At 47.8% G+C, this 25203-nt stretch overlaps 2 protein-coding genes across 7 annotated transcripts; both read left to right on the top strand.

Moving 5' to 3' along the window:
- Nucleotides 1–593: 593 nt before the first annotated feature.
- Nucleotides 594–16026, top strand: LOC114864508 (catenin delta-1-like). Of its 5 annotated transcripts, none has more exons than XM_029165370.3 (22): nt 594–732; nt 5042–5167; nt 5932–6095; nt 7700–7768; nt 7874–7993; nt 8096–8355; nt 8457–8735; nt 8831–9071; nt 9169–9391; nt 9576–9768; nt 9852–9969; nt 10070–10223; nt 10423–10440; nt 10730–10798; nt 10998–11125; nt 11275–11425; nt 12472–12664; nt 12748–12956; nt 13048–13089; nt 13170–13237; nt 13441–13495; nt 14403–16026. In XM_029165370.3, the coding sequence occupies exons 3-22, from the start codon at nt 5937–5939 to the stop codon at nt 14459–14461; spliced, it is 2808 nt and encodes a 935-aa protein (XP_029021203.1). In that variant the 5' UTR covers nt 594–732; nt 5042–5167; nt 5932–5936; the 3' UTR covers nt 14462–16026. The 5 variants fall into 5 exon arrangements, with proteins under 5 accessions (XP_029021203.1, XP_029021205.1, XP_029021204.1 ...); XM_029165372.3 differs by having other exon boundaries at nt 13441–13543; XM_029165371.3 differs by lacking the exon at nt 10423–10440.
- Nucleotides 16027–19916: 3890 nt separating this feature from the next.
- Nucleotides 19917–24993, top strand: LOC114864507 (uncharacterized). 2 transcript variants are annotated; one of them, XM_029165368.3, is made up of 6 exons: nt 19917–20449; nt 20868–20981; nt 21093–22345; nt 22441–23421; nt 23508–23579; nt 23739–24993. In XM_029165368.3, exons 2-6 carry the CDS (start codon nt 20879–20881, stop codon nt 24414–24416), a joined length of 3087 nt encoding a protein of 1028 aa, XP_029021201.1. In that variant the 5' UTR covers nt 19917–20449; nt 20868–20878; the 3' UTR covers nt 24417–24993. The 2 variants fall into 2 exon arrangements, with proteins under 2 accessions (XP_029021201.1, XP_029021202.1); XM_029165369.3 differs by lacking the exon at nt 19917–20449 and adding an exon at nt 20469–20620.
- The last annotated feature ends 210 nt before the right edge of the window (nt 24994–25203 follow it).

Raw genomic sequence — 25203 nt, 5'->3', positions numbered from 1 at the left:
ATTATCAATGAGACAATTATTTTTAAAAAGCACTGAACTCAAACATTAATAATGTCAGGCTGTCTCTGCCATTTAAATGTGTTTTAAATAGGGTCAACATCCAGTTTTAAATATTTGTACTTGTAAATGGATTTTTATCAAACTGTTTGTCTATCAAGCAATTAAGACTCATCAAGGAAGCATTAATGGTTTATATACGTAAATACTGTAATTAGTTTAGATTAGATTAGATCAATATTCCTTTCATTACTCATTACATGTTTATGACCAATAAAAGAAATACATTTAGTCAGATATTTACTTTCACACTTAAAAATACAAAAGTAAAAAATACTTATAACCAGATAAATTGTTTGAATTATTTTCCTGTTTACAGATGTCAGTAAATAAAACAAAAGATCAAATCATTTAATGTCAAATGCCTAATTAAGCAATCAGCTTTATCTCCGCTGGTTTCAGTGCCTGGGGAAATAACGTAACTGTGGACCAGCAGCCGACACAAACACTGGGCTCGTCCTGCGCTCACTCCTGCGTGACAAACACCTGTGTGAGGGGCGGGATTGTGCGTGCGCAGTCTTTACGGTAAACTCAAATCCCACCCTCCCCTCCCGTAGAAAACTCGGTGATGTAGCTTCGTCTTTAACGAGCTTGACCCAGAACCCAGAGAAGGAGGGGGACGCACCGAAAAACGGAATAGTCTCGAAGAGGTCGCGGAGGCTTTCGGCGACTACGGTGAGTAGGATTGATGAATGTTGCTGAATGGGTGAAATAGCGAGCGTCGCTGGGGTTCTTTCTGCACATAGTAGGGTGCACTGCAGCGTTGGCAAGGAGTGGTCACATCATCGTCTCTCCGGGCTAACGCTAGCTAGCGATGCTAGATTAAAGTTCATACCCACGGCGGCGGCGGGTTATGTGCACACAGCGCGTGAACTCGCCCACGGGTCTCCGCTATCAAAACGCAGCGTGTAGCCCGCATTTAAACCGCGCGTGCTGCTTTAAAAAACGTCTCGAGCGAGCGCGCACGCTAACTCCAGCTTTTTCTGTCGCTAATCTGTTTGCTATGCTAACGCTAGCCTAGCTACTTGTTGGCACGGCTCTCGCTCGCCGATGTGGGTTATTATGATGCTAACGGAGCAAGACAGCCAAACCAGGTCACACGGGCGCCGAGCGAGCGTTGCGGCCAACCGGGTAGATCCGATCGGCAACTTTGTCAGTTACCGCCGCTGCGGCGTCGGCGAAGCCGCCGGGCGACGCGGAGCTCGAATGCGCGAGTCTTTGTTCGCGAGAGTCATTACAGAGAAGCGTCTTTTTGTCGCCGCCGCTTCTGTTACGAGCCAACGCTGCCATTTCTGCTCGATGCTCGTGCCCCAGATCGCTACCACGTATAAAAAACACGCACTTCGTGCTTGCGCGAGACGCCGCTCGTTCGATCGCGGCGATGCTGTCTCCCCCCACGGAGGAGCGGGTCCACGGGGATACACGCCGACCCGCCGGCGTGACGATCAGCCGGGTTTAGGGCACTGGAATAGGCTGCGTTCTGCTCCCTAGTCGCTTCCCTTCGCCGTGGTTTGACCTAGTTAACGTTGCTGTTGATGTCTTATTTTTAAGCGCCTTTCTGTCGGCAGCAGACAGTTTTATCAGACGGGCAGATAAGGAGATTTTATCACCTCGGTCCCGGAAAGAGGCTGTCATGCCCGGCGAAGGGAAAACATTCATAACCTGTTTGACGGAACATGTGAGTGAAGGGTGGTGGTCCCACAGTTGTAGCCCGTCGCACTGTCGCCTGGGACTTTAACTTTAACAGCCGGGAACCTGTTGGGTGGCTCCTGTGTGGACTTGTTTTGGTAGGAAAATGTCAGGGTGGGGATAACTGTCAGCCCGAGTGTGAGCAAATAAACTAGCTTTACGCTTGTAAACAAGCGCCTGCTGTGTGATTCAGGACCGTTGCATACAGTTAGCGTGCAGGTTTTACTGTATAGAGTCAAGTCTGTGCTGCCACTGATGACGCAGTATGAGGCATCAGCCTTTACCGGAGTCCTGGATGCGGGTCTAAGTCATCGCCTGATTGTTGATGCATTCACCCGGACCCGACAGCAATTGTGTCTGCCCTCCGGAGGTGCGTAGGTTAAGCCACAAAGGGCCCGATGCACGTGTTTGAGTCTGTCTGTGTGTGGGTGCGTGCAGGTTAACATCATGTGTGTATGTGTTAGGAAGTAAGTGGATTAACAGGTTAAAGCTTCAATCCCATTACAAGCAAAGCCCCCGCTTACGCCGCCACCGGTGGCTTCACACGGACGTCTCAGCAAATTGCGGCATTGGCCGCCTTCAACAATTAAACAGATGTGGGTTTTGACAGTGAGCACGTTGTTTTAGTCGGCGCTCACGCTGCCAGACGCAGGTGTAGTGGGTTATTGCTTTAACCAGATTTCATTAAGTTGACAAAGCTGGTATTGTGTGTCGCACATGTGTGTGTGTGTGTGCTCACAGATGTCGTCTGATGGGGTTGAGTGAGTCATGCTGACTGATGGCAGCACGGTCAGATGTAGATACGTGACTCATGGCGTGTCAGGGCACAATCTGATGCTTTAGGAGTGTGTGTTGCTGACCTCAGAATTTTACTTGACATTTTACAACAATTATGGTTTTTCTTTTTGTTGCTGCTCATGTGCTACTGAGCCATCAACAATTACTAACCTGTGAATGAGAGTGTTGGTTTAAATTATTAAAGGTTATATGTTCAGTTAACTTGCAGAATGCACATTTCCTCAATCTGCTGCTTTTATACTCAAATACAAAAAACTTGAACTTGTGCAATAAATTTTATTATAAATGTTATAATACCCGTCTGTCTTCTCCTTTTTAAGCAAACCTATATTTAGAAGCTAGTGGTTTGACTTTGTATGTAAACCGTCTAAAATGATAGTAATAAAAAATGTGTGAAAATGACTCAGTCATGCAAGTTTAAATAAATATCACCATCTGGATTTTTGTGAAAGCAGAACTGATAACTGTGGATTGAGAACAATATTGGAAAAGCGGAAGCGACATGTGGTCTTATGATCAGCTCGGTGGCCGTGGGGAGCTGACCGTCACGATGGCCATAGACATTCTCAGGTTATGAGTGCAAGCAGTTCACTTTCTGGTAAACTGATTTTTTTGTTCACTCACAGTCGTGTTTGCTCATCTCTGATGTTGAATCCATAATATCCTGTTCCTCAGGAAGCGGTGGGGGGGTGACACTGATTGTTTTCATTGTTCAGTGAAACTCACAGCTGACTTTCAAGGCCAAAACAAATAACAAATAGCTTTGAGAGAGACATCCAGGCACAGGACAAAAGTCATGAGTGGGTATCGTACACCGTGAAAGCGAGCCTGCCGCCAAACACACCCGCACCAGTGTACTCCAATGAGTCCAGTGGTGTTGTAGCGCTCCCAACTCCTGTCACACTTTGCTCTCATGTTCTCAGTTGCACAAACATCTCATTGTTCCACCCGCCTCCCCGACTGACAGCTGCTAGTTCCCTGCTGGCTGCGCTTAACACACACACACAATCATATTCCTAAAAGCAGTTGCCAAGAAATAACCATCAGTTTATAATTCGTCTTGTATGAATGACAGCGAGGCTCATTAGTGAAATTAGATAATGTGTGGCGTGTCGAGGATTATTTGCTAAATGTGAGGTAACACGAGGCAGGAATGGAGCCCGTGTTTACATGGAGCCTTAAATTGTGGATAGCTTCCAGATAAGTGGTAATTTGCTGTCTGAGCTTCTGTCCCTGTAACCGATGAACCTGCCTTAAACGTCGTAGTTAAGAGTGGGTGGGCTGCTGGCAGGGGCTAGAAACAATGCTAGGAATGCAAGGTTAGCGCTTTATCTCCCGTTCAGCTTCTTATCTCCAACCCTCGCGTTCACTCCTCTTAACCTTCGCGCTGCCCTTCTGTTTTTCACTTCCCAATTCGCTGCTCTGTTTTGCTTTTGGCCCGTCTCTGTCCTTCTGTCCTGCCTATGACCATATATGGGCATTTGGCGTTCACCTAGGTGAGAGGTCGCGACTCTGAGGAGCCGCGGCCACTGAGGCGAGCGTAATGAATCCCTGTGTTTGTATCTAATTTTTTTTTTTTTTTTCCTGTCTGATTTAACCCACATGCAAGCTCTACTTTTGGTTTCTACAGATTCCGCTGGGTTGTGAAATTCACTGCAGCCACTCCCCGTTTTCTTGTCAGGCCGTCCCACTTCCCTCCCTCTTTTCCCACACCGGGCACACCCCAAGCCGGGATTCAGAATGCGTTTTGTCTTTTTTTGTTTTTTAATGAGCAATGAGTGTTAGTCATAATTCAACAGACCCTGCAGGTTTCCCTTTACCAGCTAAAAGGTGACGTAACCGTCTGCCCATCCAATGGTGAAATCACGTCTGTCTCCCGTTTGCACAATCGCATGTGGGTGAATCTCTCGACTCATTGCTGCCATTCCATGAGCCGATTGGGCCTCTACCCGTCTCTCTGTGCTTCCTGTCGTGCACACAAACACCTGCTGCCAGTGTAAATGCAGGCCCCAGTTTGTTTCCCAACTTTGTGCCGTTTTTTCCCCCTCCGTGTGCCTGTGCATGTCGGCAGAGCCGCTGTGGGAAGCTGACGGTAGCCGGTCCGACCGGTCAGGCAGGTGTGTGGTAACGCCTGCGTTGATTCACCTTTCAGGCCGCAGCAGCGGGTGCACCGGCTGATAAGACGCGCCCCTCCCCTTTCACCGCTGATATAACAGAGCGTTTCTTTGTCGGGTGCCGTCAGAATAACACGGGGCCGGGCTGAAGCCGGCCGGAGCTGACGCAGAGGTCAGCAGAGATCAGCTGCTTGATGAGCGCACGCAGCCGGCTACCGTGGACGCTACATGTTGACCTACAGGGCGTGTCTGCGAGCGCTGGCTGCTTCACTACTGTCTCTCTGCTCACAAAGCAAACAGCCCCCCCGTTGACGCTCTCCCACCATATTCTCACCGTGTTGTGGATTTCCAAACTTATCTGCTCTTGTCATTCTCTCTTTCAGTTCTTTTTTTTCCTCGTTTCTGGGACTGACGCTTCGGTGACCTTCTACACATGAGCAACTAGTTCTCAGCATCTGGCCGTGGCGCAATCTCTCACCTCTTCTACAGAAACACGCCCACGGGTGAAGGTGTGTATTTCTGAATTTGTGTGTGTTTGTGCTCTTCTTTAATTGAACGTCCTGTTTTGTGATGTTAAGCTTCAGCCTTCTACTATGTCCATATGTCATTTATGCAGGAGCATGTATGAAAAATGCTTCACCTGTCTGACGGTTTTTTGTAACTAGATTGATTATATTATGACAATACTGAAGTCATGCTTTCATTAAACCAAAGCAAACTGCATGATGTTTGTGAGTCATGTAATCTATTGAGGGTTTTAAGCTGACTTTCTCCTCAGTAACCTTCTCACAGCCTCTGTCCTGTTAGTCACGTTATATTATTCAGCGTCATGCAAGCTCTTTGTGTTCAGACTGATTGCTCAGTGTCTCACTTTGCTGCATTTGCTGTTTTCCTAGCGCCGTGATGGAATTATTTTACTGCCGATCCGATCTGGCAATGAGCACTTAACCCACTAGTTGTTGTACTGGTTCCATCGGTGGTCACATGGTCAGGTCTTACCCAAGTCAGACATGAGAGACGACACATTTACAAGTACAGACGCCAACCTGGTGGTTAAGTAGGGCCACAAACCACAGCCTCCTGGCTAAATCAAAGACGGTGACTTATCTCCCTCACTAATCAGACACACTCCAGCCGCATGATTCTTGGACTGGGTCTCGCTGTGCTTTGTGGGAGAGGTGTGTCCGTCAGACACCTGGTAACTGTAGTGCAGCGTGTTTGAGGCTGTATTGATGTGTGTAACGCCCCCCTCTCTCCCCCCGGGGCTGTGTAGTGTGTATGGAGCAGTGTGAGAGCGCAGCGGCTCTGCTGGAGTCGGTCAGGGAGCAGGAGGCGCAGTTTGAACAGCTCACCCGAGCGCTAGAGGAGGAGAGGAGGAGAGTGGGCCTCCCTGCCAGCAGCCCCTCGGCCCTGGGTTTCCCCCTCCCTCACACACAGGTAACATTCCCCGACAAACCCCAGCATCATCCCCTCCACGCCAAACCCTAAACCATCTTCTTCAACAAGGCAATAACTATCATGGCTTCTTTCGAGTCCTTCCCTTGAATTTATGAATCTTTCCCTGCCTCTGACGTTCATCCATCATTTATACTTGTTCTCCTCCATCCCGCCTCCTCTCCTCCGTCGCTCAGCAAGTTTGTGGTCATGTTTGTGCGTCATCACTGGATGTCCTCATTCATTTACTGTTGAGTCTGTTGGTTCAAACATACTTGCCGTACTTTTAACATGCTTTACGTGGTCATCATTCAGCATGGCATTAGCGTGACTCCAAGGATGTCTCGCACCTCTTGATAGATGCCTTGGGTGGAATCTCAGTTATTTAACTGTTTGTTTGAGCATGTCGTGTTTGGAATGCTGTGTTTTTTGAGTGTGTTACATTTATTGCTTCGTGTAGTGTTGTGTCTGTTTTTTTTTTTTTTTTTTACTATTGTGAAGAATGTAACTTATTTAAACTCTCAAATGCATAAGTTAAGACTGTATTTCTTCTTATATGTTTGCATGCAGTAGGTTTTCTTTATTGAGCATCCTCCGGTCTGTGATTATTTGCTGACTAGAAATATTCTTTTTAAAGAGCTGAGTTATTACAGTTTCTCGCTTCCTTATCCATTTGTCCATTTTATTTAAATGCTCAACTGTCGGAGTGGTGCACTATTATGTATGCACCTCTTTAGTCTAGTAGGAATAATTAAGGCAGTCAGTTATGTGAAAAGCCCAGGTAAGTCTAAAGCCTAAAGTAGTACAGTCTGACGTTTTGGACATTTCAGCACTTGAACACAGCTTGTTTAAAATGTTTTTCTTCCTCTAAGCAGCTTACTGACATTGATATGATCTTATGTTTTGTCTCTGTTGAGCAGGAATATGAAGGCTAAGCCGTGCGTGAAATGTCAGTGTTTTACTAAAATTTAAAAAGTTGGTTCCCCGTGTCCGACAGGGTTGCTTGCGAATGAGGTGAGGCGTTATAGCTGTGGAGGAAGTGTCCAGTCTCATTGCTGGCAGTTCTGCCTCCTTGTGGACATAAAACAGTTTCTATATTGTGTCTGTGTGGGAAGACAATTACATTGCTTTGTCTTGCATTACTCAGTATTGAATGATATTATGAGAGGAATACTGAAACTGACTGCTCTTGTGTGATTGCCACAGAAGCAAGAGTTCCCATGCAATTTGACCCTGAGATGCTTGCTCATGACTGCAGTTAAACTGCATTAAGAGTATTAGTCAGAGTAGTTTAACGTCTTCCAAGTTCTTCAGAGCGACATAGATTATGTAACGTATCAGCTCAGGAAGTAGGGTGTGAGAATGAATGGCTGCGCTCCAAACTGTCCTCCTCCTAGTCTGGCAGCGATTCACGGACTATAAACATGCAGGGACAGTTTGGTCGGCACTGAATGTGCCTCAGCAGCAGTAACATCATCTGGGTGGTTGTAAGATAATGGACACTAGTGGCTACATGGAACCAGCCCTCACCCTCACTTGTGTGACTAATTGAGTGAAAATACAGGTGGCCTCACATTTATCTTTTATAGTTGTTTCTCTTTCATCAGAACGGGCGTTTAGGGGATGCAGACATAGAACGACTGAAACTGACTGACTCCTACATAAACGGCACACAGGTACTGTATGTGTCTGGTTAATCCTGTGCACTAATATCGCTCTCTTCCTGTGTTTGTGCTGCGTTAGTGTCGGCCTTTTAAACATACGGTGTGTTTCCGTTACAGTACAGGATGGTAGACCCTGCACGCAGCGCTCTCGATGAGAGCTACACACCAGAGGATGACTCCCAGGAAGTACACTCAGTCTTTTCTGACGAAGGAACCACACGGCGGTCAGATAACGGGGTATGGCATAAGGATTCTAGCTGTATTGATGTCATCTGGTGTTCTTTAGAATCAGAAATGCCATGAGCTCATTTTAGTGCGTTACTTCACTCTCTCCCACAGATGAAGAAACCAATCTCACGCACAGTCCTTCCCTCTGACTCTAAGTCTATTGATGGGGGCATGTTGATGTCTGGTATGGGCAGCTACAGTGCCACTCTGGACCGTCCGTACAGACACATTGGGCCAGTGGACTACCCCACAGCCACAGTGCCCAGAAACTATCGTATAAACATCGGGGGCTACGATGACTACAGAGCAGGCCCACCATCAGAGGCCTACACCAGCCTCAGCAGGGGCTCACACATGGATCAGAGCTACAGGTACGGTATTCGTCTATAGTTGGGGAGGAGCTTTAAATGCACTCTAGTCTGTCATGATATATTACTTTTTGTTTTGTTGAATCACCTCACCTCTTTCACAGGCCAGAAAGCTACAGAACTCTGGACTCGGTCTACCGGGCCCCAAGCCGCCAACAGCTTGACCCGTACGCAGCACAGCCCCAGGTGAGCCGGGGAATGAGGGCTTTGGGCTCAGCCATGGAGATGCGTTATGGCCAAGGCATGTATGGCATGGATGATGACCAGCGCAGTGTGGGCTATGACGACTACGGCATGGGACCCCCTCCCATGCACCCTGGAGGCTACGGTACTATGCCGCGTTTGGGGCTTGCTCCTGGGACTATGGACAGAAGAAGGTTAAGGTAAAACACCAGGACAGCTTTGCTAATGTGTGATGGTGAAGCTTGCTTGAGACGGCTAACAAGTTAATCTTTTATTATTACTCAATGACACTCAGGAGCTGTGAGGATACTTTAGAGACTGACATGGGAGGCGTTGACCCCTACGCTTGGGGCGTTCCCATGACGATGGACAGGGGGAGCATGGCTTCACTGGACAGCACACTAAGAAAGGGTCCTCAGACTTCTTGGAGACATCCGGAGCTGCCTGAGGTCATTGCCATGTTGAACTACCGCCTGGACGCTGTCAAAACAAACGCTGCTGCCTTCCTCCAGCATCTTACATACCAAAATGATAAGGTGACACAAGAGTCATGCTGAAATACAGTCTTTTGCATTTTCTTCCTTTCTATTCCAACGCTCCAAATGTCTGTCTGACTTGCTCATCTGCGTCCAGGTTAAGTCAGAAGTCCGTCGTCTAAAGGGTATCCCAGCATTGGTGTCGATGCTTGACCACCCCAGCAAAGATGTGCACCACTCAGCGTGTGGGGCACTAAAGAACATTTCATATGGGCGAGATCAGGACAACAAGATTGCTATCAAGAACTGTGATGGAATACCTGCTCTGGTCAGATTACTGAGAAAAACCCATGACCAGGACCTCACTGACACTATTACAGGTATTACGGATCATACATGTACCCCCCCCTTCCCCTTTCTTTATTGTGTCACAGATTTGCATCGTGTGCGTCACAAATGCGCGCTTTTTTTTTTTTTTTTTTTTTTTTTTTTTTAGAGCTGCAGCTTGGTTCATTCCTCCTATTTTATTGTAAGTAAAAGAATGTTTATGTTCTAATTTTCCAGGCACCTTATGGAACCTCTCGTCCAACGACTCAGTGAAGATGGAGATTGTGGACCATGCGCTGCACGCTTTAGTTGATGAGGTGATTGTTCCCCACTCAGGCTGGGAGAAAGGGAACAGCGGCGGGGAGGAGAGTTGCAAACCACGCCATCTGGAGTGGGAGGTTGCCCTGACCAACACAGCTGGCTGCCTTCGGTACGGAAGGGATGGAAAGCAGAGACGGAGAAGTGGAGAGTAAAAACATAATTATGTGTTTAACTTCTCCCTCTCTCCAACAGGAATGTGAGCTCGGAACGCAGCGAGGCCAGGCGGAAGATAAGGGAATGCTCAGGATTGGTGGATTCACTCATGTACATTGTTCAATCTCAGATTAACAGCAAAGATGTGGATAATAAGGTACCTGTTCACCTAACACACACCTTGCATTTTTTTTACCAGTTTCTTGTGCATCTCTATGTCTGAGCATGTTGTTCAGCGTTTCTCCTACTTCCCGTAGTTGGTGGAGAACTGCGTCTGCCTCCTGAGGAACCTGTCCTATCAGGTTCACCGCGAAGTCCCCGGCTGTGAACGCTACCTGGAGAACACGCCCCTCAACCACGGATCGGCTCCCGCTAACAAAGGCGGCTGCTTTGGCTCTCGAAAGGGCAAAGGTCAGTGCCAGACAGCATGTCTTTGCCTGCGTCTGAGAGATTGTGTTGGAAGATGGCTATGTGCTGGTGGCTTTGAGCTAGTTGGTGTCAGAAGCACCTATTGCTGTTTTTCACACTCTACCACCTTTTCCCTCCCCTTTACCTTCCTCCCTCCTTTCTTCCCACCCTCCTTCACGCCTTCCTCCTCTGCTATATTTAGATGAGTGGTTTTCCAAAGGTAAGAGTTTCCTCTTGGTGTGTAATCATCCATTTTACTAACTTCACTAGAAAAATATCCCAGTTGGATGTGGGAACTACATGGGCATGTTCACTCAACCATCATTCACAGGACCTTGCATGCTTAAAGTGCTCGATTCACTGGTTGCATGGCTGCATCTTGCATAGTATACTGCAAGAGCAGAGGACTGACTGACGACTGAATGCTCATCTCAGCCAGCTTTAATCAACTGTGGTGACTTTTTCTTTTTTTTTATTAATGTTCTCCTTGGTTTTTTTTATTGCTTTAGGAAAGAAGGATGGGGATGATGGAAGTGGGGACCAGATTGATATTCCAAAGAGGACAACACCTGCCAAAGGTACGCATGTCACGTTTTCTTAAAGTATTGTTGATAGGTGTGATGTCCTTTTTTATGCCCGGTCTCACTTTTTGGAGTTGTACAGAGGTTTATATGATTTATTCTTTTCAGATTCACTGAATGTTTAGACTTTTTTTTTGAATTTTTAAAGTTGTCCCACTCCATTAGTTCACACTCGCCTCTGTTTTGCTGCCTCCAGGTTATGAGCTGTTATACCAACCAGAGGTGGTTCGTGTTTACACGTCGCTGCTTAAAGAGAGCAAAAACCCCTCGGTGCTAGAGGCTGCTGCTGGTGCAATCCAGAACCTGTGTGCTGGTCGATGGACTGTTAGTACCACACCTTAAAGCTTAATTACTTACACACATTTTAATAAAGACGTGTTCTGCACCTTTGTCAAAGTAGATTTCAGCTGTGGTTTTAATTGTGTGAAACTCTACATGTAGATGTAAATTCCCTCTGTTTGCTTTCCTCTTAGTATGGCCGCTATATTCGTGCCACTGTGCGTCTGGAGTCCGGTCTTCCCGTGATGGCGGAGCTACTGGGTCATGGCAATGATCGTGTGGTCAGAGCAATGTCTGGAGCCTTAAGAAACCTTGCTATTGACAATCGCAATTGTGAACTGCTTGGTAAGAATGTGGATAGTTTACCAGAATTCTCAAGTGTTAGATAGATATAAACTTTATTAATCCCACCACGGGGAAATTAGTGCAGACAAAAAGGACCACACACATAAAGTTACAAAACAGTACAAGTGGAAATTGTGTGTATTTGGATTTTTTTTCCCTTGGGTACATTAGAATAGATAAGGTTGGGAAGACAGTGAGACTGTAAGGGGGCGCTGTATCTGCATTAGTGAAGTGTCGTTTATAGATGTGTGATCGAGGCCCACAAAGATGTTTACAAGCCAGTCCAACAGTTGTCCATCCAGGGAGACACAATAAGGGAAAGCGGATGGATAGATGGAGGCACAGCTGGTGAGCTAGATTGGACCAGGGAGATGAGGAAGAAGGGACAGAATAATACACAGCCAATTCTAATAGCATCTTAACAAACCATGACTAATTTATCCAGATCAGTTCTCCAAATGGTCAGAACTCAGGGCTTCATTGCCTCTTGTGGGTCCATGGGGTACCCGTGACATCTCCACAAGGCTGTCACCATAGCAACCAACTGTTCAGTTTGTCTGCAGATGTTATCTGTCTGTCTTTTGTCCTCCTCCGAACGGGCACTGAGCCGGCCGCAGATTTTCCATTCTTAATAAAGCAGGGCACCGCCAAGGCCAGCCATGAGTAGCCCTGTTATCAAAGTCCAAAATATGAATAGATCCTCTGCATCCTCGATGGACAGTGGCTCCAGACACACAGGAGTCCCTGAGGGGCAGAGCGGTTTCCCAGTGATTCTTTTCTTTGACAGAAAACTTCATCCAATGCGCTGCGTGACCAGTTGAATAGCTCCATGTTCAAAAATAGTTATTCCAGAATAGCAGATCAGGGTGCGCAGGAAAGACAAGACATGGCCACTGCAAGCAAAAGTAGAGTGAGAGCAGAAAACACGTCTCCCCAAGAGGCGGACGTTAAGAAATACTGTGAAATCACAGATTTCAAAACTCCTTTTTATATATCACTTTTTTTAATGTAACTATTTAAAATAGCTGTGTGTGTGTCTTCTGTAGGTTTGCATGCAACACCTCACCTGGTCTCCAACCTGCCTGGAGGCCAGAGTCAGTCTGGGCGCAATCTGTCGGAGGAGACCGTGGTGTCTGTGCTGAGCACGCTCAGCGAGGTCCTCGGCAACAACCTGGAGGCAGCAAAGGTCCTTCGAACCTCGCAGGGCATTGAGAGGCTGGTGCTTTTCAACAAGGACAGGTGTGTGAGAAAGGACAGGTTTCAGTTGGAACAGCTGCTGATCACATGTTGCAGTCTTTGAAACAAACGCGTGTGTTCCACAGAAAACGGTCGGACCGGGAGGTGCGGGGGGCCGGGCAGGTGCTGCAGCTCATCTGGGGCCATAAGGAGCTGCGTCGGACTCTTGAGAAAGATGGCTGGAAGAAGACCGACTTCATGGTCAACCTTAACCCAAACAGCACCACCACAAACGGCCCCAGCACTCGTGCCAATGGCACCCACGAAGACAGCACCACGCCCCTATTGGACAGAGGTTGGTGCTCAAACAATGCTGGATGGCAGGAAGAGAACTGTCATGGGGTTTTTCTTCACGATGATGATGATCCTGTTTGATTTCATCCTAGGGGAAAAGCGCGACATGATACCACTAAACGACCTTGGCCCAGGTAAGTAACATGTTTTAGGTTTAAGATTACTTTCAAGACAACAGCTAGACAACATTCTCATCTTTGTTGTGCAACTTTAGAGGCCTACTCTACACTGGACCAGAGGGAGAGGAGACACACTCTGGACGACACCACAGACACTTTACCGGTACTTTTGTCATGCTCTTAGACACATCCACATTGGATTGCTCGCCTAAATACACTAACCCTTAATATCCTGCACTACTGAGTATTTCCAGACTGTAACCTTTGTTTCTGATAGCAGCGTTTACAGCCTCACAGTTACTGACTAATTTCTTTTCTCACACTTTCGTGCACTTCTTTTTCTTTCTTTCTCTGGTTGTCTCTCAGCGAGGGGTGTATGGGTGCAGAAAGGGCTCCCTGCCTCTATTGGACTCCTACGATGGTTAGCCCTCCCCACTCCCCTCTTCCCCCCACTGCATGTTACAGCATGGTATGTCCAACTGACCTCTCGTCCTGCATGGACTCTGAGCTCTAATCCTTTTGTCTCATTAACAACTGACACTCGGCAGTGAAACCTGGTTGAGGTTTGCCTCACTGATACTGTATGACCTCTTGGTGTAACGTTTAATATAGTGTTCTGCAAGGTGCTCCCTGTGTTGTGGGCCATGCAGTGCATCAGTGTAGAGACAAACCTGCAGCTTAGAACAAGGCATAAGCCTCAGAATAACAGCTGCTGTTTGTGAAGTAGTGTTATCACAATATTGGCACCTGGTGGGAAGCACGGTTAAACTAGTGGCACGCCAACATATCACCAAGCAGACGTCCAGGATTTGTAGCTTAATCAATTTGTGTGTGCAGAATACTGCAACACTTTCATTTATCACATAAAACCTCAAGATTTTTAAGACACAGAAAATAATTAGAGAGAATAAAGTTAAAATATGAACAGATGAAAAACAATTGAAGAGAATCATTCTTTACTGTCAAATCCTAATCGATCAACTTTATATTGCTAACATGTTTCCTAGTACTTTATGTTCTGTAATAATCATTATTATAGCTCATAGTGTATCTGGTGTCATAACAATAGTTCAAATGTCATCATCTACAGTATAATATGAATCAATCAATAAATAATTCAGTGTCTGTAGCATTTCCTCTAAGGTTAGTCCATAGTCATTTCAATAGACCTTTTAGTACCTGTATAGGCCACATAACCACATTTGGTTACTGTGACAGATCTACTGTGCTGTGTCATATTTATACCATGTAGTGTTCTTGTTGCCTCCTCTCCTGTGCAGATTTGCACATTTCCGTGCCTCTCCTTAACGTTTATCACTTCTCCTCAGAAAAACTGATTGTGTGCATCACCCAGACGGGGCCATCCCTGCCCTACCACTGCTACTGAGGGGAGAAGATCCAGATGCACAGTCTCTCTCTTTCTCTCTCTCCCCCCTTCCTCCCTTCTTTTTTTGTTCTCTCTCTATCGCCACACAGAGGGGATCAGAGGATGAGGACTGTCATCCAAAGAAAGTGATTGTGTTGCACACGCAAACGGTGGTGCAACACACGCGTATAGAGACGTTTAGGGATTCTTTCAAGTGTAGCAACAATTTTTGCATTGAGTTTTAAAAATACAACTCTTCTGAAACGGCAATCACTTTTGTTGACAATCATATAAATCCAGTGTTTTCATTTTTTTTTTTTTTTTTTTTCCGGTTGTCAACATTATTGGCAAATTTCTTATTGACATGTTGCTGCCAACACCTACATCCTAATAATAATGAATTTGTATGTTGGCTTATGTAGGATATATACTGTATATAAAAAGAAGATGGGATGACTGCGTTAGTTTTGGCTCATTAATTTAAATTATCCGGGATTGTTGGACGGCAGAGCGGCGGCCATCCTGTAGGTTGAGAATGTTTATATAGGATTTATTTCCTTCCTAGAATGATTTCCTCTTGGTTAGGATGAGCACAGGTGTAGACAAGAACGGGCAGGAGTGTGTGTGTATGTGCGCATGCGTTTGTAAGAGCAATGAGTATGGACCTATTGAGTGTGGGTGTGTTCGTGCACACCCCGACTCACCTATTGATATTTCCATCCATCTGTAATGTTGCGTGCTCCTGTGACAAAGTATTTTTATTTTCTTAGTTTTATGTACTGACTGCCTCTCGTTTGTTACACTAGTCTCTGCTCTGACTTTATTTTATTTTTTAAATTTTTAAACTGCCTCCCCAGTGGAACAAATGTCAGTTTGAGCTGCAGAGCTTTGACTTTCCAGTTTAGATGTAGCGGATCGAACCCCTCGAGCAGGCGTTCACACGTGGCGCTGGGAGCAAACACTACTAAACCACTACCACATTCTCTCGTTCGGCTTCCGGAACCATTTCCCGCTCTGCAGCAAGAGTCGCACTAAGGTTCCTGTCTTAATTCCAAAGGTAAAACAGTCGCGGTATTAAAGGAATCACTACTCGCTGTCTTAATGTGATCGCATGCTGATCTGCATTCCCAGCATGCTCTGCTTTTTAACGTGGGACTCCTCCGTCTGCGGCGCTTCTTCGCTCACGCTTCAACTGACGCTTTAACTCTGGGGAGAGACGCTGGTATTTAAGTTGAGAGGCAGACAAGAAGCACATTTTTAACAACGGTCATTGTTTTTATCTTTTTTGTTACCATTTGTTTATGATCTTTTGGGTTTTATATGTGAGGGAGTCGTGGGTGAGGTTTATGCAATTTGTTCTACATTTTAGTCCAGTTTTATTGCTGATTTGTTGTAAAGGCAAAAGAGACCAATCTTTGTTTTTTTTTACTCTCCATACACATAGTATATTTGTACTGTTGCCTATCCATGTAAAATGATGTACCATTCATACCTGCCTTGGCTCGGAGAAGTTGCTTTTTTTTTTTCAGTAACGTATGTAACTGGTAATCCTGTTTTTATAAATAAAGATCTTTTCTTAGACCAGAGGTGGCAACGTGTCATTGATGTGGCTTCATGCAGATCAACCTCTAAAGACGATCTCTGTCTGAGTAACTTCATCCCCGAGCTCTTGTTGTTCTAAACAGTAAATGCACAAAGTTGACGCTCCTTTGGACAATGACTCCTTTAGTTTATCGTGCGGCTTGTTCCCCCCTTCCAGTAATTATCAGGACGTTGAACCTGTGGAACTCCTTTGTGCTAAACTGGGATTCAAACTCTTCAGGTTTTAACTTTCAAAGACATGTTGTCTGTTGACATTTTCAGCCTCCGTGTTGGGCTCCGGTTACACACTGAGCTGCAGGCTGACAAGGAAGAGCCAGTGTGTACATGTGTATTTGTCAGGCGGCGGCCGTGTCGCTGGAACACACGGGGGGGTTGTTTGAGGACTTGAAAGCGTGTGTCCAGTATGCAACTCATCTGAAATGGATCCCGCACGCATCCAGAAGCAGCTGCAGCATCACGGGGGCCTTAAGTGAGATATGGGTGTGAAAGTTTGATATTAGTCACGCTATGAGGTGCATTTGTCGGGCTGCGACCCCCACCAACTAACAGAGTTTGACGGGTAAATGCTGAAAAAGGTGAGGACAGTTTTACAACTGCACGTACACAATGTGTCCTCTCAAAACCTTCAGGGAATGCTGGTGCTAATGTTTGACAATGAAAAACATACAAATGCACATTCAAAGGCTTATTCTGCAACATTACATTTAGACTAAGGGAGCGTTTGATACCATCTATCAACAACAAGAGAAAATTAAAATGCAAAATTAAATTTGTGCCTTCTTACACTTTCAAAATATGCTGCAGTTATATTAATAGAGCTCCAGACGCTGCTCAGCAAGACGTTCACGTTCAGCTGGGTGCCATCTTTAAATCTGTTATCAAGGGTCAGGTTCCACACGACCAGACTCGTAGCATATTTCTGAACCGAGCTTCTCCTCATGGTGCAGATGTGACAACAACAACTGAACGCTGCTTCTTTCAGGCCCGTGTGTGTGTGTGTGTGTGTGTGTGTGTGTGTGTGTGTGTGTGTGTGTGTGTGTGTCTGTCTGCACATGGGACTTTTTTTAGGCTGCGCACATGCAGCCAAACCATAAGAGAGCATTGTGTTTGCTGGTTATTGGTTTTATCTTGCATTAGTTTCTAATTGAGGATCTAAACATGTTAAGACGTCAGACGTTCGCAGGGAACGTTTACTATCAGGGAGTTTGGCAGAAACTCCCAGAATCCATGAAATGTCCCGTTGAAATGAGCTGCAGTGAGATGTCAGTATGTTATATTTAAACCCTCGGCTGCAGCCCTGATCCGCTGTCCACTGCGTGAGGGAAGCTGTACCTCTCGGACTAAGACTTTCCCAGCACACAGCTGCTTTAGTGGAGTCACAAGGGTTTTCTGAACAGCAGCGAAGATGTTTTATCACTGCTAAAAGCACGTATCTGACTGACTGATGTGTCCACGTGTGCGTTAGTCACTGGATGTGTTTAATGAGCGGCCTGTGCAGCTGGTGCACGCGCCCTCCTTTCCCTAAACATGAGACGACCCAGAGCTGCAGATCCTCCCTCCCTCCCTCCCGCCGTGTGTCCTGTCACTTGGTGTCATATCTATTTAAGGCTCCCGCGCTGTTTTTCATTTCCTCTTTCACTCCCCAAAGCTCAAATAGGAGCTGCAGCCTTGAACTCCTGCACCAGAGGGATCTGACGGGAAGCCGCCGAGAGAATAAGAGCGCGGGACGTATCGCACGTGAGATCGATGGTTGCTGCGAGACGCCGAGGACTGGATCTGCTGGGACTGGCCACTGGTCTGTTGCCATGGTAGAGAAGGGAAACCACGCCACTGGTCGCAAGGCCTGTTTCTTTACCGATGATCCCTGGAGCCAATCCTTGGAGTAAATGCGTGCAAAGAAGCCTGTTTAAGAGCAAAGCGGCCTCTTCGTTACTCTAACCCATGGATTCACTCAGTGTCCCCAGTCCGTCCTCCTCAAACTCAGACGACGAGTCCCCTGACCGCACGCCTGCGCCCGACTCCACCCGCCACACCTCCCACACCGGGAAGCAGAGCGGCTTGAGCGGCATGACCTACGGCCTGGGGGTTGCCTGGCACCACCTGCGGCCCTTCATCCCCTTCTTCCTCATCAGCTTCATGGTCGTGGCTCTCGTCTACTTGATGCAAGCCATCATCTACGGGGGGCCCTTCAAAGACCCCCTCTTCTTCGTCAAATTCAACGAGCGCTGGCCCCGGCCCGCTCCGGACACACAGGACTCTCTCTCTGCGGCCCCCACCGGCCTTTTCAGCCCCGTCCCATCGTCGTCCTTTGAGCAAGTCCTAGCTAACATGCACAGACACAATGAGACTATGTGAAGAGTGTGAGTGTGGATTTGAGCATCAAGGACTGATTTGGACACATTTTGCTTAGACTGTGTTTTTGTAAAGTGCCTCTCAGGTTATTGCATAACCTAAATCAGCAGGCATGTGAAGTGTGTCTGATACTTTCAGTCAAGCACAGCAACTGTCATGTGTTTTGCTACTATTTCTGTCTCTGGCTTTCAAACTAACGTTTTTACTGATATTTTAATGATATTTTTAAAGCTAATCTGTAAATCAATCACACAAACAGTGCCAGTGTCTGTTCAGGCGTGACCCTTTGAACCAGCTCCAGACTTACAGTAAGACTTAGTTCCTGTACTTTTTCTCAGACTGAACTTGTTTTCACATGCAGTAACGGGAAGCTGGCTGCGTCCGTGACACTGATCTGATAATGGCACTAATAAAAACACTGTAGTAAATGTGAATCATCTTCTCATGAACGATACATGATCCACTAAATGGGTTCAGTTTCATCACATGCTTCTGCTCACTGTGACCCTTTCATCAAGGTTGCATAAACAGTACTATCACCACAAAGATGCTGCCACAGGATTATTATTTTTTATTAAGTGAAGATTTAAACTAATATTAAATTAATGTTAAAATAAAAATGACACTTTAAAATCAGGTGAAGGCAACAGTGATTCTCTGTGATGCTCTGCCAGGGTTTTAAAGCAGATGTCTTCTCTTTCTTCAGGAGCTGAATGTTTACTCAGGTAGATTAAAGTTGTGATGATGTGCAGAATTAAAATGAGGAAAACATATCGCTGTCTAAATAGTCTCAGTAGAAATGAGTCATCATCTCTCTGGAAGTCTCATTAAATACCAGAGGATATCTTTTAATTGGTTTATTCATATTAGGGAAGAGTATCCAGGGTTGATCCTGACTCTGGCAGAGCTGGTAACATTTAATCCAAAGTTATGCTTTATTGGGTCTAATATGTCATTTTAGTGGCACTTCAAGGTGATAACTGTTAAACAACAGCAATAACAATAACAATAACAATAATACCAACAACAACTAGAAAGTCGTGTCTAACGTACCATTTTAGGATAGGATTCATAATGTGTTTAAAAAAGGGTTTAAACTGTTGATAAAAACAAAAATATTACAAATGCACTTTAACCTAAATGAGAGTTCAGCATGAACTCAAGTACAACATGAGACAGGCCAAGAAGAGCTACAGGGAGAAGCTGGAAGAGAAGTTAGCGCAGATCAGCGTCCAAGATGTGTAGAAGGACCTGAAGACCACCTGTGACCACAGAACAGAGGCTCGGGATCAGCTGATGGTGACCTGGACATGGCCAATGAGCTGGATCTGCTCTTTAACAGATTTGACTCCAGCAGTTTGCAGTTTGTGGTGGCCACTGTTATTCACTACACTGTGATCTGCTGGGCAGCAGGCAGCACTGACCGGGACAGGAAAAGACTCAACAAGCTGGTGGGGAAGGTCCTGTCCTGGGGTGTCCACTGGACTCTGTGGAGGAGGTGGGTGAGAGGAGGATGATGGCCAAGCTCTCATCCATCTGCACCAGACTGTGGGAGCTCTGAGCAGCTCCTTCAGTGGCAGACTGATCCACCCACAGTGTAGGAAGGACTGCTACCGCAGATCCTTCATCGCCACCGCTGTTAGACTGGACAATGTAGAGGTCTGACTGGCTCTCATATCTGCACTCAGATAAACGTAGGTTAAAAAAACTGCAATTTTTACAGGGAAAACGAAAAGCATCATGACACTATCTACTGAAGTAACGAAGGCGGAAGTGCATTGAGCGATCTATCTCGTGTTTAACGTTGCATCGTTACTCTTTGACTGAGCGTTGCTGTACTCTGCTGCCCCCTGCTGGACAGTTACGTCGCGCGTGAAGGCCCGTTGTGACCCGTGGATGACCTCAGAAAACAGCCAGAAAAATTAACATTAAAACACATTTCAATTACAGTTGGCCTGTTACGTTTGAATACGCACTAAAATATACGCATATTACGCGAATACGTTTTATATTTGTGCCGTGGGAGCAGTTGCACAGACTGGAGGCTCTCAAATGGTGAGTTTTGCGGCTTTTCGCCAGTCGACCAACTGGACCTCAGGTCCGGTCGGGTTGGACTAGAAGTTCCGAACCAGTGCTCGACGCCACGTCCGTGACACGTTAACGCAGTTCTTGTGTCATGGACTAGTTTACATCTCCATGCTAGCGGCTGCTGGTCGTCAGCTGCAGGTATGCTAACACCTGAGCTAGGTTCGAGGCTAATGGCCAAGGAGCCATTTGAATAGAGGAAACTGATTCGGCAAAAACGCAGCTGTGGGAGCGAACTATGCATAAACATAAGAAGACATTGAGTTGTTGTTGTTGTTATACATGCATGCTTTCATTTCAGTGGCGCAGATGCTAAATTCAGGTAGATGATGTGCTCCTGATTTTTTATGCACTAATAGCGTTGTATTCCCTCTGCTCCTCTTCTAAGTGAATGGGGAGATGTGGTGCTACCATAAACCAGGGTTTGAAGCCCGCCTCCTCGCTGAGCTACAGAGACAACAACAATGTAGTCAGTACTGTGACACACTGCTCAAGGCAGACGGTATGAACACACACACACACACACACACACACACACACACACACACACACACACACACACACACACAACCAGCAGCAGCGTACACGTGCTTAAATCGCTCCTTCCCTGCAGGTGTGACGGTGCCCGTACACAGTTGCGTCCTCTCCGCCGTCAGCCCCCAGGTGTCCTTCGCTCTGTCGTCCATGCCGGTGCCTCCTGCAGGACAGAGGCGTCTCCTGGAGTTTGGCTCGTTTGGCGCCGACACCCTGCTCCACGTGGTCCGGCTGCTGTACTCCGGAGAGATGGCGGGGCAGTGCGACAGGGAGAAGCAAGAGGCGGTGTCGGCCGCAGCCATGCTGGGCATCCACGGCCTGGTGGAGGTCACCGGGAGGGACCCCGCGAGCAGAGACGGAGCAGGAGGAGGCCGGCGCGCAGAGGTCGGGGTGCAGACGGAGCCCCGCGTTCCAGAGGAGAGTGGGGCGGGACAGGGCATATGGAGGAGAGAGGCGAGGGACGGGAGCATCCTTCTGTGGAAAGAGGTTCTGCCAGAAGGCCAGGAGGACACGGGCACTCAGGCCACACAGACAGAGGAGCCGGACATAAGCACGGCTCTGCCGATTCACCCGACAGCCTCCTTGAGCACAATCGATGCAAGTGCTCTTCACAGCTTGGGACAGACAGACTCTCATTTTGTCCACTCTCAAGTCCCCTATGCGCCCGTCTCCTTGGTCTACCGGACTGATAACAGTGAAACAGCAGCTCCTCACCCGCAACCAACAGCCTCTATAGAATCAGCTGGACCCCCGTCATATTCCTCTGCCCCCCCGTCTGTTAATCTTCTGCCAAACCAAATGACCCTGTGCTCCGCAGACCCGCCAGGGGCCGACAGGGATGTCCCAGCTGGTGAAGACTGGGGGGGCGAGCGGCTCGAGCAGTTCCAGGACAACATACCGGGGTTCATCAATTACTTCCTCAACCCGGACAAGGAGGAGGGCTCCCACTGCGGGCGCGCGGGGAAGAGGCGAAGACCGCGGGTGAGAGGCGGCAGGAGCAGCGCGGGCGAAAGCAGACCCAGAGAGAGGAGGAGGGGGCGGCTGACTGAGATCGTGGAAGTGCAGGATGTGGGCGTGAGCAGGCTGCAGAAGCTGTTCCTGCAGAAAGGCGGGAGGGGGCCGCCCAAACCGGGTCAGGGCGGTGGAGCTGTCGGCAGGAGGCTGTGCGTGAAAACCAGAGAGCTGCTGAAACGGGCCAAGAGGGGGCAACAGTACAGCACGGAGTGGGACGTCAGCCAGAGTGAGAAGATGCTGACGTTCACGGAGCGAGGACAAGGACGGCGCGTTAGCAAGCAGAGTGGAGGGAGACACACAGAACAGCAGCCCAAACAGGTGGGAACAATTGTGATGATTGTTTATTTAACTGTCTTGGTCTTAATCTTAATTGACGATCTTCTTGAAATCAGTCTATTCTGCTCTGGTTACAGAGCATTCCTCCTGCTGGCAGTGCTCGGAAGGCCAGAGTCAAACCAGCAACCTCCTCCCTTTCCTCCTCATCTGCCTCCAATCCCTCTCGCCGGCTCTTCTCGTCTCCCAGGCTGCGCTCACCTGCGGCCGCCGGCTCCCCTCCAGCAGCCTCTCCCCTCCACCCCTCCTCCCTCTCGCCCCCGGCTGCCCCCGCTCAGGAGGGGCCGCCTGAGCACATCGATCTCCTCCTGGAGGAAGTGATGATGGGCCTTGACATTTTATCGAGCAACAACGCTGATCCGCGCGCGGAGCCCGCTGATCAAAACAGCTTCAAGAGTCTCAGAAGCATGTGTGCGTCCTCTCAGAGTAATTTGACCCAGAACAAACAAGATCCATCCACGGAAATGGAGTCACGTCCGCCAGGTGTGCGCGGGCCTCCGCCGGCTGGTGCTGCAGCGGGCTCTCGTGAGGTGCTCCATGTGCAGCAGGAGGAGGGAGAGCTGACGGATATCCTGGATCACTTCCTCCAGTCGTTTGAGCATCACATTTGCGACTGCGACGCCGGAGACAAACCTGAGGCGGCCGGTAGGAGCTCTGCGAGCGCAGGCCAGCCTTATTCTGCCCAGCCCCACAGCAGGACGAGGCGGACGTGCAGACTGCAGCCGGCCACGAGCTCCCACACGGCCGCACTGCAGCAGAGTGTCAGAGCTGGCGAGCAGTCGAGGCGTTCAATGACCGACGTGACGATAGCTCGCGGCGGTGCTCTTCCAAAGCGGCGTGGGAGGCCGCCGGGGAAGGCCCGGTCATCAGGCAGGCAACGGCAGAGGAAGAGGAGGGGGACGCGCAAACATGTGTCCTCACCAAAGAAAAGGAAGACGACTTCAGAGTCACTGAGGACTGGAATGTACCATGAGCAGGATAAACAGCTCCAGCAGAGGCCTGTGGTGAGACTGGAGAGGGGCGACGCTCTGCTGGTGAAAGCTAAACTGAGTCAAGAAGAGGTGACAAAGGCGTCTGATCAGTAATTACTGCATATAATAACAAAACTGGAGTGTGAAATGCTTTGTCTGTGCTTGTTATGTTGTAGAGTCCTACACATACAGAGATGGGCAGAAAGTTGTACCCGATCAGGAATCGCCTGCAGACAGCTAATGTGGAGGTGAGCATCAGCCGAAGGTATTTGTGTAGGAGGAATCTTTCAGCCGGGTGAGGTCTTAGCTGTTATTGAACCACACGTACTTGAAGGAGCAGGCAGGTCAGTGAAGTAAGTGAATAAAGGACTTGTTTTGTCCCTTAATAAGTTGAACTTGTTTCACAGGGACCATCTCTTCACAAACCGGGGGACCAAGGATGGAAGTCCAACTCAAATGGACTTCTTTGCGCTTCATCTAACGGTGAAGTTCCAGCGCCACAAATCCAGCCAGAGAGAAGACGCGAGGGACAGGGGGACGTCTCGGCCGCCCAGCCGCAGGACGAGCTGGAAGCAGCCCGGATCAGGGGTCAGAAGAGGAGAGCGGCGTCAGAGGAGGCAGCGGGCGACGAGGCCTCGGTGCTGAAGAAGGTTTGTGCCGAGCAAACTGAGACGAATGTGGACGACGTCGTGGATGTGGAGACGGTCTCAGCGTCCGGCGCCGGAGACGGCTTACAGCGAGGAGGAGGAGCTGGGAACGGGCCGTGGAGCCAGACGCCGCTCAGCGAGACGAGGGACAGGTCAGCGGAGGAGTGCGACAGCGATGAGATAATCAGTGTGGACGGAGTCACCGACCTGGAGAGAAAGGACGACTGGGTCGGCGTCCGCTGCCAGTCCAGAGCACAGGCTCCTCCACTAGAATCGGGGAGAAGAGCCAGTCTGGGCTCCACGGGCGGCTCCGAGGACGAGGACATCAATGTGATCGGGGGCTCCAGTCCCCTCAACGCTGCAGCGAACGTCAGCTGGGCCGAGTCTCCAGAACGCGGAGGAGGAGACGAAGGAGACGAGGACGTGGACGTGGTTTGAGAACAGGGCGATCACACCTGTGTCTTACTTTTCTACTTGTTATATTACAGAAAATTGCTTTCACCTGAGTTTTAAGAACATATATTAGAGCAGCACTGGCTCATTCTAAATATGTGGTTTTATTTATGTGCCGTATGTCGTTTTTGCTTTTCTTTATCTGACAATAACACGCCTGGTTTTTGTTTTTATTCTTGCTAACTGTCCAAAGACGCACAACGACACTAAAGCGATCAGGACCCGACCCGTGTAGAGCAGACTGCAGCCGACTGCCGGGATCTGTGCTGTTTTTTTAGGTTCATAAACTGTGAGTTTTAAGCACAAATGTTCAGTGAAGTTAGTTTTATCAGTGTTGAAACTGACATCAAGAGGTTAGTAATCCAAAGTCCGTCTAAGCAACCTGGGGCATTTTATTAAATATGGTTTTGTTGTAAATATTGCAGATGTTGGCCTCTGTTCTGCCTGAAAAGCTGTTAATGTTTTAGGAAGTCCTCCTTTAGTATTGTAAAGTTACGTTGGACGTTTGTTGTAGCACTTTTGAATCAACTCTGATTTCTGCTATAAAGATTTCTTATGATTTTCTTGTTTCTGTTCTTGTGATTATTTTTAGCCATTTGTGTAATTTAACTCCATACATGTACCTGAACGGTGCTTACCAGCTAATGCTAATGCTAACACAGTCAGTTTTGTCATTTAAACACACTGAAAGCAGATTTTTAAAAATCCTTTATTTGTCAGCATGTTTTTTTCCTTTTCAGTGTTTGGACTCGTGTGATTTCTACATGTGCAG

The sequence above is a fragment of the Betta splendens genome, chromosome 10, assembly GCF_900634795.4.
Source record: "Betta splendens chromosome 10, fBetSpl5.4, whole genome shotgun sequence".
In the NCBI taxonomy this organism is placed as follows: Eukaryota; Metazoa; Chordata; class Actinopteri; order Anabantiformes; family Osphronemidae; genus Betta; species Betta splendens.
The sequence above is the reverse complement of the archived record's forward strand: the minus strand, read 5'-3'. Positions and strand labels throughout refer to the sequence as shown.

Excerpts from the sequence above, each read along its gene's own strand:
- LOC114864508 (XM_029165370.3), top strand. The coding sequence starts at position 5,937 with ATGGAGCAGTGTGAGAGCGCAGCGGCTCTGCTGGAGTCGGTCAGGGAG. Across the intron at positions 8,736-8,830 it reads ATGGACAGAAGAAGGTTAAG|GAGCTGTGAGGATACTTTAG; the intron begins GTAAAACACCAG and ends AATGACACTCAG. Across the intron at positions 13,090-13,169 it reads ACTAAACGACCTTGGCCCAG|AGGCCTACTCTACACTGGAC; the intron begins GTAAGTAACATG and ends GTGCAACTTTAG.
- LOC114864507 (XM_029165368.3), top strand. The coding sequence starts at position 20,879 with ATGTGGTGCTACCATAAACCAGGGTTTGAAGCCCGCCTCCTCGCTGAG. Across the intron at positions 20,982-21,092 it reads CACACTGCTCAAGGCAGACG|GTGTGACGGTGCCCGTACAC; the intron begins GTATGAACACAC and ends CCTTCCCTGCAG. Across the intron at positions 23,580-23,738 it reads TGCAGACAGCTAATGTGGAG|GGACCATCTCTTCACAAACC; the intron begins GTGAGCATCAGC and ends CTTGTTTCACAG.